This window comes from Eleginops maclovinus, chromosome 13 (assembly GCF_036324505.1).
Source record: "Eleginops maclovinus isolate JMC-PN-2008 ecotype Puerto Natales chromosome 13, JC_Emac_rtc_rv5, whole genome shotgun sequence".
Taxonomy (NCBI): Eukaryota; Metazoa; Chordata; class Actinopteri; order Perciformes; family Eleginopidae; genus Eleginops; species Eleginops maclovinus.
Window position 1 is genome coordinate 19,466,963 of NC_086361.1, and position 13,759 is coordinate 19,480,721.

Genomic DNA, 13,759 nt, shown 5'->3' on the forward strand with positions numbered 1-13,759 from the left:
ATTTACCATATCCTGAGTTGACCATTTAATACAAATTCATTTTTCTGTGTTTTGTTTCTAGGGCCCAGTGATGTCCATGTCTCCCCAGGCCACCTACTTGTCGACAATCATCCCTAATGCAATCTTACCAAGCTCGATTGACGTCATAGAGATCGACCGCAGCTGCAGCCGGACGCGTGGCGCCAGTGTAAACCATGGCAGCAGTGTCCGCACAGTAAGCAAGAGCAGTCTGGCATCCGGGGACTTATCAGTCAGCCCGTTTTTGTCCAGAAGATCTGATGGAGATGGTTCTCAGACTGACAATTCCCAAAGCGAGTCAACACTGATGCTAACATCTGCTTCGGGGTTGAACTGGAGCGAGACCCAGTCTTCAAAGATCATTATTTCAAACTCTTCTCCAGGATCTTCTAAGGGTAGCACACGTAGCGGTAACTCACTCAGAGTGGGTCCGAATGGGCGGGAGAGCCAGGCAGAGCAGTGTAATGGGGACCAAGACATTGACAGTCTGCGCAGTTCAGTTAGCATGATCAGCAGCTTCAGCAGTAAAAGAGAATGTGTTACAGGTCAAGAATCGGAGTCTGATGTTTCAGGGTCAGTGGCTGCTGGGGACGATGCAAAGACCAAACAGAATTGCACTCGCAGTCTGTCGGTTATGAAGACCAAGCAACCCCCGCCACCTCCACGGAGAACGAACTCTCTGCATAGTAATAAGATCAGGAGTAACTCCAAGGTGCTGGTGGAGATCAATGACTCTGCCTCGGGAGATGGTGCAAATGTCACAGAAAACAGTATAGATGGGAAAAAATCAGTCAAGCTACAGACCTCCACTGGGTCAAGCTGTCTAGAAGCTTCCTCCGGTCCTTTGACCCCAACACAGGCCTCTTCCACTGGAGGAGCAACAGAACCAGAACACAGCAACTACTCCCCACAGAAAGCTCCCTCAGAAGGGGGGAAATTTGAACGCACCATGTCCCCTTCCAGCGGCTACTCCAGTCAGAGTGGCACTCCAACACTCACTCCAAAAGGGATCTCCCCAACCTCCCCTGACAAACACAAGAAGAAACCAGTCAAACCGGAGAGATCTGTGTCTCGAGTCTCATCCTCAGCAGCTTCTCCTTCCTCCTCGCTTACCTCCTTATCTTCTGGTACATCTGAGCCTGTCAATCCAGATTCTTCCACATGTAGCTCCAGCCTGCCTTCACAGGGATCTCAACCCATTGTTGCAGCAGATGAACTCGCTCCGAATAACATTTCTTCAACTTTTGCAGCTGAAGTCAGAGAGCTGTTGAAAATCCCACCACCTCCCAAAGTCAAAGCGCCGTGTCCTCCTCCTCCAGAGGCGTGGGTCCACAACAAACGCACCTTTCAGCTCCTGTTTGGGCCATACCCTAATGTCGGCAAAGTAACCCAGGACCCGGCGCAGAAACAAGACAGCACAGTTAAACAAGCAGGAACCCAGACTGAAGACATCAAGGAGATACCTGTATTAGTTGAAAAACAATCAAAAGTAGCCCAATCTGTCTTAGAAACACATGTCAATCCTGAAACTTTGTTAGAAAGTAGCCCTGAGGGAGTTTACAAGATAGAGAACAGGGAATGCCCAAGTAACAAGCAAGAAGAGATACAAGTAAGTTCCGACGTTCAGAAACAAGAAGAGAACCTTGTTGTGAAGGACCCTAAGAGTCCGAAGAAAGAGCCTCCTCCTGTCATGAAGAAACCAGTGACGGTGCTGCACAGAGAGGAACTGGTGAAGAAAGAGAGTGCGACTTCAGCGGTTCATCTACCTGTTGAGAACCATCCAACCGCAACACAGCACGGGGTTATAATTGTAGTTGATAAGAGTGACAACGAAAGGGCCAAAAGTGATGTTGCATTTGTAGAGGTCCCCAAAATGACTAAGGTCTCGCCACCACCGTCTCCTCCCCCGGCATACCACCCCACACCCCCTCTGTCAAGAAAGACACCTCCTTCATCAGTGTCTTCGCCACCAGACGACTTACAGGGGCTGCAGGAGGAGATCAACGTTGTAGAGTCTTGCTGGCCGCCTCCTCCACCTCCAATGGAAGGAGACTCGGTCTTTGATGGAGGAGATGACGTTGACTTTCCACCTCCTCCTCCACCCTTGGTGACAGAAAGTGTATTAAATGTGATGGACAGTTGCGTCACTGATCTGGTTGCGTCAACAACACCAACAGAGGTGGTTAGAGAGACTAGTGATGATTCGAGTGAAGCTAACACACCTGTACGTGAACAAATTGCAGACGCGCCCCCTGCTGCACCACAAACAGTAACGGACATAGAACCAGAGGTTGTTGTGCAAGATTCAGAATCTCACATTGCAGATGATATTATTTGCAGACCAGTGCAGAGTTTAGTATCCGTTTCAGACTGTGTCCCATCTCCACCAGTTGTGGCAACCCCTTTGGCAACCATTACAAAAGCAGATCCACCAATATTGGAGTCTACTTTGGTTCCTCCAAGCAGTTCCCTGAAGCGAGACTCTCTAAAAATGGAAGATCAGTCTCCAAACGTGGCTCCCGTCAGCGCCCAACCTCCAGTGACTGCCCCAGTGGCCCCACCTCTACCGGCAGAGGGTTTGACCCAAGGGGTTAACTTCAGACGGCAACCCAGCGTACAAAACCGAGACGCCAGGAGCAAGGAGCTCCTTTCCCGCCACAAAAGTAGTGCACCCATTCCTAAAGAGGACGCTAACATACCTTTGGTGACCCCTTCCCTGCTTCAGATGGTTCGCCTCAGATCGGTCAACATGACTGAAGATGTGATGAAGGCGGAGGGGGAAGACAAAACAACAAACCAAGGAGCTTCAGTTCAGGACGATTACTCAGTCTCAGTCACAGGAGCTCAGAACATTCCCCAGAAGCCCATCCGCAAGTCTTTGTCACTAAAATCTCCCCCTCAGTCCGTAAAGACCTCCTCAGTAACACTCATCGCCCCTTCCATGCGCTTACAGGAAGCTATACGTATGAAAACGGCAGCCATGTCTTCAAGAGATGGTCTCCCATCCCGACTGGGCGTTAGATCCCCTTACAGCTCGCTCGGGGAACGCGGGGCTCTGTCGTTGAAATCACACGAGGGAAGTGACATGTTAAAGTCTCCAGCCTCTACCGCCAGCTTTATCTTCTCCAGGAGCACAAAAAAGGTTGTGATAGAGACTCCAGCTGCCTTCTCCCCTGAAGCTCAGGTGAGTCTGAAGCAGAGCTTGGCGGCAGAACTCATGCAGGTGTCTGACCAATCGAAGGCCGCCGTTTACTCCAATGGCGGGGTGAAGTCGGACAGAGCTCCTCCACCAGTGGCAAAGAAACCAGCCTCTGGGAGCATCAGCCCTTCACACAACCAACCTGCTGGTTCTGCAAAGATGGACTTCAGCGTTGAAGGGAACGGAGTGATAGGAGCAGTGCAACATACGAGTGGAATAACGCATCCTGAGATCACAAGTAAGAGCAAGGAAATGATTTTACTAGGCATGAGAAGAAAGGAAAATAGGGTTAGGGTTTACATCTCGGACACTTCTTTAAAAAAACTATATATATATATTTAGGTCTCTGAATAATTAAACGATCAATACATTTAAACATATAAGATAATTATGAAATAGGATTTTCTGGTGTTTCTTAAATAATTCCTTTATTTAAAAGAAATTATTATTTTATTTTATTTATTTTTTGGTAACCATTATAGCATTAAATCGTAATGATATTTATGAGAATCCTTATAATGGGCATTCATCAAAATTGTTGTCCGGATCTGTGACAAAATCCTATATTGCCCCATCCCTATTTGGTTCTAGGGTTTTCTAGGAAGTCATGACATTACCGCCTTCATCAGTGTGTTTGAGCCTACCGGAGTGTGTAAAGTCTTTAAAGCTGATTCAGTGTGAGCAACAATCAATAACTACCTCTCGTCATGAAAACACAAAATGCTATTTCTAGCATTACCATGATCCTGAACAGCTAAGCAGTTTTTCATTTGCTCTGCATACTAACATGAGAAACTGCACACAAACACAATAGAAGCACTGCTGGCTTTTCCCAGTTAAGTCTGTAAACACGTGCTTCAATCTGCCTTAACCTGAAGCTTGTGATCCTGAGTGAATTAAATTAGGACTTTAGATGCATTATGTGTGTTCCCGTAACTGTATTATTTCGATGCCATCATGTCCAACCTCATCTTCTCTTCCCTCTTCAGCTACCAGGGTGACAGCAGACACAATTGAAACACTGTTTTGAAGACTCCAAGCAAGCAGCAGAAACTCACAGCAAGGACGGACATCACTGAAAGACTTTGACTCAACTAAAGTGTGTCTCCAAAAAGCCTTAGCCTGTAATGGCCTTCCTACATATTTATGCAAAAAAAAAGAACTTGTCGCTCCTAAATTTCTAATGATCGCTTTATTCTGGAGTATTTTTCTAAACTATAGATTATCTCCCCTCAGGGTGAAATGGTGTACATTGGCCTCACTGTAAATATTTGGCTTGTGTGACATCGCCTCCCTGAGGTGGAGTTAGGTAGTGGAGCTCAGAGAAAAGGATTTATCCATGATGAAGCATCTCTGTACAGAGGTTTACTGTCCCTTAAGTCTTTTTTTGCTTGTTGTAATATAATACATAATTAAGCAGAGGTCAGAAGAAGCTGACGATGGTATCCGCTTTAGAATAAAATACACCACGATCAATTCAGTTTTACTCCTGCTTTTTAGAAACTTTGGATAGCTATATCTGGAAAGCTGCACAATTAAAAAGTAAGATGATTGTCAACTGAGACAGAGGCACTTTTGTAAAGCTACAGATTATAAAGCATCTGATTACAGCAGCTTCTACTCAATCTGCACAATGTCTTCCTGGGTTTAGTAAAAGTAAATCCATTCGGAGAAACATGTTAGGACAACAGTAACACAAGCGTCCTGTTTATTTATGTGTGGTTCTTTCCACTTGTAGCACTGTCGGTCACCTTTTCCTACCAAATATGAAATATTTTTAGTTTCATCTGACACACCGCTCTTAGGGCTGCGATGAGGCCCGGGATGATTGATACACTGGAGTAGATGAGTGTGAGGTCAGTGTTCTTTTTAAATGTGCTGCATCTAAAACTGTGGCCCAAGCCTTTCCACGTGGAAAATCCAGCTTATCACTATTTGCACAAAATGCTTTTTCCCCAGCAGAATCATCAGTGAGTTATTCTGACGTCTTGATGATTATAAAGAATTATGTACAGTTATTACTTCTATAAATAAAATGAAGTGTATTAAAAATGCACCTCCCTGCTTTGTTTCTTTAATGCGTGTACATAAATATAGTTATTTAACACAACATATATTTCATTTCACACAATTCAGCCACAGTTCATTTCATGTTGAAGATGATGCATCATTTATTTATATGACTTTTAAATGTGTACACTTTCCTCCAAGCAACCGTTCTTGTTTCATAACACAGCCCTGACAGGCAATTTCAATCAAGAAAAGCACTGAAATATTAAGTCCCTTTCCACCTGAGATCCTTATTATCTTGCAACATTTAAGAAAGTTACCCTTCATTATCTTAGCTGTAAACTCTTGTATTATTTATATTTAAGTGCTTAGGAACACCGTATATCACCAGACAAAATCAGTAATGAAACACAGGATGATTAATTGCACAAATTAAAAGATGAAGTCAAAGCAGTGTAACAGGATTTGTCTCAGCTCGCCCGAAGAGACTTTTGGCATCGATGTCCCATCATCCTCCAAGAAGACACAGAGATGAAGTTTGAGCAATGTTGCAGTGGTGAGGTTTTGATTTGAGTAATATAGTTTGCAAAGCAGCCGACAGGGTAAACTTCCGAGGCGACGGTAATGCTTCTAGCTGATGTTTCCTCCTTTGAGTGTTTTACATGTGATCTGACCCAGTTTAGTCATCAGCTGCTTGTCTTTCCACTGAGCGACACACTCGTCTGATATCTTCAGGTCAGCCTGGAGAGACAGAGACAAAACAAATGTCACAGTTTATCCTAGGGCTGTTCGATTTTGCCCAAAAATAAAACCCCGGTTTTCTTCTCTCAAAAACCGATTACGATTTTTTTGTGAAATGACAAAAGAAATGGCTTTTTTGACAAAACACAAGCATGGCCACCTCAAAGGATATCGCTTTGTTTTTTTGCCTAAAAAGAGCATATAGTGACCATTACAAAGCACATATCAAACGCTATGAAAGCAGCCGCTGTGAGATACGAACCCAGTCATGCTTTCAAAAGGTATTAATCCACTGCCTTACCGCTGATGGCCTGAGCTACCGTTCAGACGTTGAAAGAACCAGGTGAATATTTATTATGGACTATTTACTTGTAGCTGTTCCCAACAATTGGGAAAAACAGTAACAATGACATGGAAACTGATCACTGGATGAAGTCAATTAGCAAATTAGGTGGCAAAGGATATATAGCTGTTTAGACGGGCCATTTATAATCGTCAGCATGGATGGAAAAGTGCTGACATAATGTCAAAGAAGGGCAAGACCTTGATGGGAGGACGGAGGCGGAAGTCACTATGGAAACCCAGCGCAGACCCAGATACATGAACGGGGGCTGTACCGTAATTACCCTAGTTAAAGTGAAAAATCGTTTTTAACATCGTCCTCACTAAATAATCGCGATTACGATTTAAAACCGATTAATCGAACAGGCCTAGTTTATCCCAACATGCCATTACATGAAGAAACTTCAAATAAATTGGAAAAAATAGTGAAGTAAAATCTGAGTGAAACCCACCTGTACTTTCTCCCACACTTTCTTCTTTGGGTTGAGTCTGTCGTCTGGTTTGCCCGTCTCATATCCCTCAACGAAGACCCGATCTCCAGGCGATGATCCCTCTGGAGCGTCCAGAGGCTCCACCCTCCTGGGCTCCCCTTCACTACAAAACCAATCAGAAGAGAGGAATTTTACAAAATTACAGAAACTACAGGGACGCTACAAACTCAATTCAGATAGGGCTGCTAAATTCAGGAGCCACAGCAGTCCAGTAAGTGTTAAGGCAATATGGCCAGAAAGAGTAACGGTAAAATGTGTATTAGTTTATCAATTTGGATTGTAGGGCAGACAAAATGTAGAAATGATTCGTGCTATACTGCTAAAACCAAAAACGTATTTTCAAAGTTCGCTGGAGAATAAAACTGGGTCATTAATACAACTGGTATTATTCCCAAAGTATTGAGACTTTCATCTTTGCATAGTAAAACAGAGAGGTCCCTTTTCCTGGAAGATTGCTGAATCCAAATGCCTTGAATAACGAAGTGCCTGGATAGGATATTGTGATGATTCATTGCCCATTTTAGAGTCGGTTCGCTCTGAATGAAGGGCCTGAATGCGTTGGTGTAAAACAGAGATGACACTCACATGGAGGCACACAGCAGCATGGCCTGAGACTCGATGCCTCTCATCTTCTGGGGCTTCAGGTTGCACAGCACCAGCACCAGTCTGTCCTGCAGCTCCTCCTGAGAGACAAAGGCCACCAGCCCGCTCACCACCGTCCTCGGCTCTGGCTCGCCCACATCGATCTTCTCCAGGTACAGCGAGTCAGCATCCGGGTGCTGAGGGGGCGAGAAAAATAAAGAAACCCTTGTAAACAGAGAGAGAGAGAGAGGTGGAAACAACCGGAAGAAATAATAACAATCCGTGATTCAGGCGTCAAGAGAACATTTTCACGTCCTACCTTCTCCACACTGATGATCTTGCCCACCCTGATGTCCACTCTGGAGGGGGACAGCTCATCATCATCCTCTCCTCCACTTCCTCCTCCTCCTGCCTTGGCAGCTTTTCCTGCTCCTTCTGATCACACACACAAATGTAATATAGTTGACCTCCTTATTTCTATAGAACTCTTCACACTGTAACTTCTTGGATTAAGAGAGGGGACACAGAGAGGATGATGGGTAAAATACTGACTTGTCTTTGAGGGGTAGGCGGTGTTGGAGAGTTTACGGAGCTCCGGTGACTCAAACTTCTTTCTGATTGGGGCCAGCAGCTGGTTCAGTGACGCCTCCACTGAGGCCTTCAGGTCCCCTGGATGCACCGACTACCAACATTAAAAGATGTCCAATAATTAGATGAAATCACATTTAGAACATAAAGCAGGGAGGACTTTAAGAAGCGCTTTTATTCCTCAAATAAACCAGCGTGTATCTACTCTACCTCCGCAGCAAAGTCCTTCTCCAGCTCTTCAAAGTCGGTGTAGGTTTTGTCTCCGCCCCACTTGGGGTCTCTTTTGATGGAGAACTCTGAAAAAGATTGACATTAAAACATAATTTACCCCCGGAATAAATCACGTATTCTGATTCTGATTTACTGATGACAGGAAGAGTCTGAAGCCGAGGAGCCGAGAGGTTCCTTACCTCCGTGCAGAGGGAAGATGACATATTTGACGAAGGAGAGGACTCCGTTGTTCTGGATGTTTCCCGGCTCACAGAAAGCTTTCTTCAGCTTCTTCTTCACGTCTCCAGCAGAGTCCAGCAGATCGATCTTTGACTCCTGCAGCCAAAGACATACTGTTATAACCGACAACAAACTAGAAGAAATTATTCATAGACTTTCTTTTTTACAGTGACGTACTTCCTCTGAGGAGCTCATCTTGGCCCCCGTCAGTCCCGGTACCATCGGGTTCATCAGATGGGAGCGCTTAGCGTAACCCAGGGACGGCAGGTACTGCAGAGAGAGGAGATATGTTTATACAGATCTGAGTGTGGAAACTGTTTCAGCTTGTGGCATTAATATCTGTGATTCATGGCCGTAAATGAGATAAAAGTAAATAGGTTTTTAAGTGAAAGATCATCAACATAATCAAAGCTTTTCCGAAACTAATCAAGTTGCACAAAAGCTAAGGGGTATGTGTGGAAAATGAAAGAGAAGGGGTCAGTTATGAAGGGAAGAAAGAGGGTGAGGTGTTTGAAATAGAGGATGCAAAGATGGAGGGAGACGGTACCTTCTCTGCCAGAGTGAAAATCTTCCTCTGGTCAACGCCTCCAAACTGGGCATCGCACTTGAGGTACTCCTCATCCAGAGCCTGAAGGCACAGATATAAATAGTTAGTCCCATCATCATCCATCGCAACAGCAGATTTTCTTTTTGTTAACAACTTTTTATTGTTATTTCTGATTAATTCATCAGAAAAGAGAATGTATACACACAGATATCGTTTTAAATGAAACTTCAATAAATTCATGGGATATTGTGCATGTACATACACCCCGTCATTTGCAAATAATATCCATATATCCATTCACTTTGATTGGCATTACATGCACAAGCAGATACAGACGTACACCTGCACATACAGAAAAAACTTGATCCTATATAAACATGCATGCACACATACTTACATATGCACACACGCACGAACGTACGCATGCACAAAAGCATGCACGCACACACGTACACACAATATAAGTATATTCAGTACCCTTATTTCCCTCCCTGGTGAGTGATCTTCAGCCCCCCGCCCCCCTCCCCTCCTCTCTTCTTCTGGCAAGAGATTTAACTGCTAGAAGAAGAGCTTCTGACCAAGACTCTATAGTCTTTCCCTTGGCACCATGAGACCGTGCAATAGAGAGCTCTAGAGTCAAAATATCTAACAGCAGGTGCCACCAAGGTTTTAGTGACAGTAAGTGTGGTGGTTTCCACCGTACTACCAGGAAGCAGATATAACTTTTAATGATAAAATATAAAATATGAAAAACAAGTTCAATGAAGTTCAAGTGCACGAAGGAGCACATCCACAAGCTGACCTGACCTTTTTTCATTTGTCCAGAATAATACCATTTATCATAGCCAGAAACATTTTCTTTGGATTTTCCTTGTCTTTGATAGTGTTGCACCGTGCACCGATACTAGACAGCATTGGTACTTTAACAATGATATTGTTTTAATAAGAGCCGTATTTCCTGTATTTCGAGCGGTTCCACTCCCTGCAGCAGGGCATGCAGTGCCTCCCTTCTCTCATGCACGCTCTAGCTATCATACCATGTGACAAAACGAAAGTATGGCTGCAAGTGCGAGTGCTATTGCCGATGCGCCTCAGCTTGTTGACAAAAAAGACGCAACAAACAAAATTTGCAAACATTTTGGTTACATCTCTGCTGACGGAGAACACGCAGCTCTACAGGATCACCGCCGCAGCACCGCCCGTTGTGACGGGACCGGTGCGCGGTGCAAAACACGGACTTCAAGTTGAAGACCTAACACAACTTCACCGGCTTATCTACATCTGGAACTAGCTAAACTAGTTTGGTCACTCATTACTGGATCATTGAGCTGCATGAGACGGATACGACTGGCTGTCAGGAGAGAGGGAGAGGGGAAAAGAGAGCACTCCATTCTTGACTCCGTATCGAAACTAAAATGTTGGTTGACCACACTAGTCTTTGAACAAATCACGTGACAACTATTTATTCTACACAAACCATTTGCATTTACAGCATATGCAGCACTTTGATGGCATTATTCCTCTGTTACACTTTACAAAATACATGCTTGAGTTCTGTCTTATTTTATAAATGGGCATGCTGGCTACATAAAGGTACATATAATAATTGAGTTACTAACCTGCAGTCCAGGGTAGAGCAGGCCACTCAGCAGCGGATGCTCCACCTGCTTCACAACCTCAGCTCCGGCCTTCTTAGCATCGTGCTCCGTCACCATGGAGGAAAGGCGGTACACATCCAGAGTGTACTCTCTGACAAACATGAAAAAACCCAGACCTGAAACATTAGTTTGAAGCCGCAGCCATACAGTGTGTTTCTAAGAATGTAAAGCTCAATGAATGCGCATTAAGACAGTGTCCGCTGAACACTCCTGACCTGCTGAGCTGGAAGTCGGTTCCTTTGACAAACTTGAGTTTATCCAGAGGCACGCCGATGCTCTCCAGCATGGCCTTGATGACCTGCTCATAGTACTTCACCCTGAGCTCCAGCAGCTCCCAGGGGGCCTTCATGTTGTCCAGGAAGGCATGCAAGTCTGCGAACAGAATAGTGACCTAAACAAAGACATGAAGCTACTTGTGATGGGAGCTCTGATTTAGCAGGAAGTACAGATTAAATCATATCATGTTTTATTCACTCTTCCAATGTTCAGATAATATTTCATTAATGTTTTCCAATTTCCAAGAGCTCCACTCACCTCACATCCAGCCTTGAGGAAGTCTGCTATCTTGGACATGGGGACAAAGTAAGCTACGTGGGGTTTTCCCGTGGTCGCCGTGCCCCAGTACACCTTCACCTCTCGCTCCTGCAGAACCTGCTTCAGCTTCTCCTCTCCCAGGACCTCCTGCAATGCACAAGGGCAAAGAGATTAAAGACGCCAAGCGGCAAAAGGACTTCAGTCACGGTGAGTTTATGTTGGTTTGCATGTCCCACCTGCAGGTTCCTGGTAATGAGCTGGAACTTCTTATCTGGACTGAGCTGATCGGCCATGGCGCAGATTCTGATGACAGGAATGTGTTTTGATGTAATCGAGCATAGACAAAAAACACAAAACTGACAATTGAATCAATAAATATGTGCAATGCAACTGTTTAAAAAGAAAGAGCCAGCTAGGTCTACAGTATGACTAAATATAATATTCAATGCAATGAAAGCAGCTTCTTTAACATATCTAAAGATCAAATTCTATTAAATCAATGTTAGTTTGTTATTGATCTCAGTCACAGACAAATATATGATCAGTGGGAATCCAACCTACATTTTGCCATTTAACGAATGCTGAATTATTTCCTATGAAACAAAAGTACCACAACACTTCAAAGGTGTAGGGCTTTTATGTTAGAGTAGTCAGTCACTGTGAATCATCACAAAACAGAAGCTACTGGGTAATGGTAGCTAGCTTTTATATGTATTAAAGCTGTAGTTTATTCTGTATTTCAGGAATATGCCGATCAGACAACTTTACTTTTAATAATCAAACAGCCTTCCTGGCCAGCTCTCCCTTAACGTCACGCTGATAATGAAAGTACAAGCTAGCTAATGCTATCTGCTAGCCAGCAACAAAACAATTTGTAGCTAACGTCAACTAGATCCGGTGCTGTCTCGAGTTGTAAAATACCATTTATTAAGAGAATATATTTTCAGTTAATCCAACAGCAATATTAGTGTAACTGCTTCTCACCTGAAATCCTGTCTTATTGCAGTGAGTCGGTGGAGAGCAAAGCCGGTGTGGAGGACCTGTCAATGTGTTGCATCAGCGTGAGCTTCAGCTCTACTATCGACTCACTTCAGATGTTCTTCTTCTTTGGGTTTAATGGCGGCTCGCAACCAACTTTAACGTAAACACCGCCACCTACTGTACAAGAGTGTGTAGCATTATGTCATTTACCCTTTCTTAAATTCTACTCACCAGCCTTGTGTTATTTAAAAAAGTAAAGAGAGCCTTCCTGGTGACTCTTACCCCCTCTCCCTCTGTTCCCAGTATCCCCATTAAATCCCAGTCCCTCCCCGCCTCTTGGACTTTATCATGTAACCTTTCTCTTTCTACTGCATACATGGCACAGTGAGTATGATATGTTCAACGTTTTCTTTCACTCCACAGTTCCCACATTTGTCACTATTCCTTTTCCCCAGTACAAACATGGTGCCATTTAAACCTGTGTGATCCAATCTGAGTCTTGTTATGATGATTTCCTCCCTTCTGTTCCTTTCTTTGTAGTTCTTTGTTATCACTGACTTTTGTATTGTATGGTACCCCTTTCCTTTATGGTCTTCCTCCCACCTTTTCTGCCATATCTCCGTTCCTTCCTTCTTAATCACTCCTTTTCCTTCTCCTTTTCCGAGTGGAACTGGTACTGTTATTTCCTTTTGTAGTGCCCCTTTTGCTATGTTTATCCGCACACTCATTCACTTTCAGCCCCTCATGCGCTGGTACCCAACAGAACTGTACATCCATGCCACCTCTGTGAAGCCTTAGCAAACTATGGTACAGTTCAATGATTAAATCGTCTCTGACAGATGTTGTTGACTGAATGCTTTCCAACACAGCCATTGAATCTGTGCATACCACCACCCTATCTGGTCTGACCTCTTCCGCCCACTGTAACCCAATAATGACTGCCACTATTTCGGCTGTATACACTGATAACTGATCAGATAATCTTTTAGAAATAACTATTTGGAACTCAGGGACATACACACCAATTCCCACACAGTCCTGTTTGTTCTTAGAACCATCTGTATATATTTTGAGATAACTGTAGTAGTTGCTCCTCAGGTAAATACTTGTTTGAACTCCTACTTCATTCATTTGCCATTGTCTTTTCTTTTCCTGAATACTCATATCGATCTTTACTTCTGGGAATAGCCAAGGTGGAACGCTACTCACTGGGGTGGTCCTGGTGAACCCTAAGGCCTCCATTCCATATTTCTTCATTTGTTCATCCCTTGTCCACCCAAACCCTAACCCCTGGAACTTTGAATATTCCCAGCATTCCTGTATAGTCTTTTTTGCAGGGTTTTCTTCTCCATTTCCTTTTAGCCTGACCCAATATGCGAGTGCCAGTTTCTCCCTTCTTAACTCAAGCGGTGTTTCTCCTGCTTCTATAAGTACTGCGTTAATGGGGGTTGATTTAATAGCTCCTATACATAATCGCAGTGCTCTGTACTGTAGTCTGTCCACTTTTTCCAATGATGTCTTTGCTGCTGCTCCATACACTGTACTACCATAATCTATTGTTGCCCCCATAATAGCCCTATAAATGTCAATGCCTGTTTATCTGCCCCCCAGTTGCATC

At 44.0% G+C, this 13,759-nt stretch overlaps 2 protein-coding genes across 4 annotated transcripts in view; one reads left to right on the top strand and one right to left on the bottom strand.

The window, feature by feature from the left end:
• Positions 1-5,273, top strand: part of nhsl3 (NHS like 3) — a 36,835-nt gene extending 31,562 nt beyond the window's left edge. For all 3 annotated transcript variants that reach the window (XM_063899214.1, XM_063899215.1, XM_063899216.1), the window contains 2 exons: positions 62-3,455; positions 4,207-5,273. In XM_063899214.1, the coding sequence (XP_063755284.1) occupies positions 62-3,455; positions 4,207-4,247 (3,435 nt within the window). In that variant the 3' untranslated portion in view covers positions 4,248-5,273. The remainder of the gene's footprint in view (positions 1-61; positions 3,456-4,206) is intronic.
• A 90-nt stretch (positions 5,274-5,363) lies between these two features.
• Positions 5,364-12,283, bottom strand: yars1 (tyrosyl-tRNA synthetase 1). Its single transcript, XM_063899224.1, has 14 exons — positions 12,145-12,283; positions 11,397-11,463; positions 11,161-11,307; positions 10,842-11,017; positions 10,588-10,717; positions 8,969-9,049; positions 8,599-8,691; positions 8,382-8,517; positions 8,182-8,267; positions 7,936-8,065; positions 7,703-7,818; positions 7,387-7,580; positions 6,763-6,904; positions 5,364-5,968 (listed from the first exon to the last, which is right to left on the bottom strand). Exons 2-14 carry the CDS (start codon positions 11,451-11,453, stop codon positions 5,858-5,860), a joined length of 1,599 nt encoding a protein of 532 aa, XP_063755294.1. The 5' UTR covers positions 11,454-11,463; positions 12,145-12,283; the 3' UTR covers positions 5,364-5,857.
• Between the last annotated feature and the right edge of the window lie 1,476 nt (positions 12,284-13,759).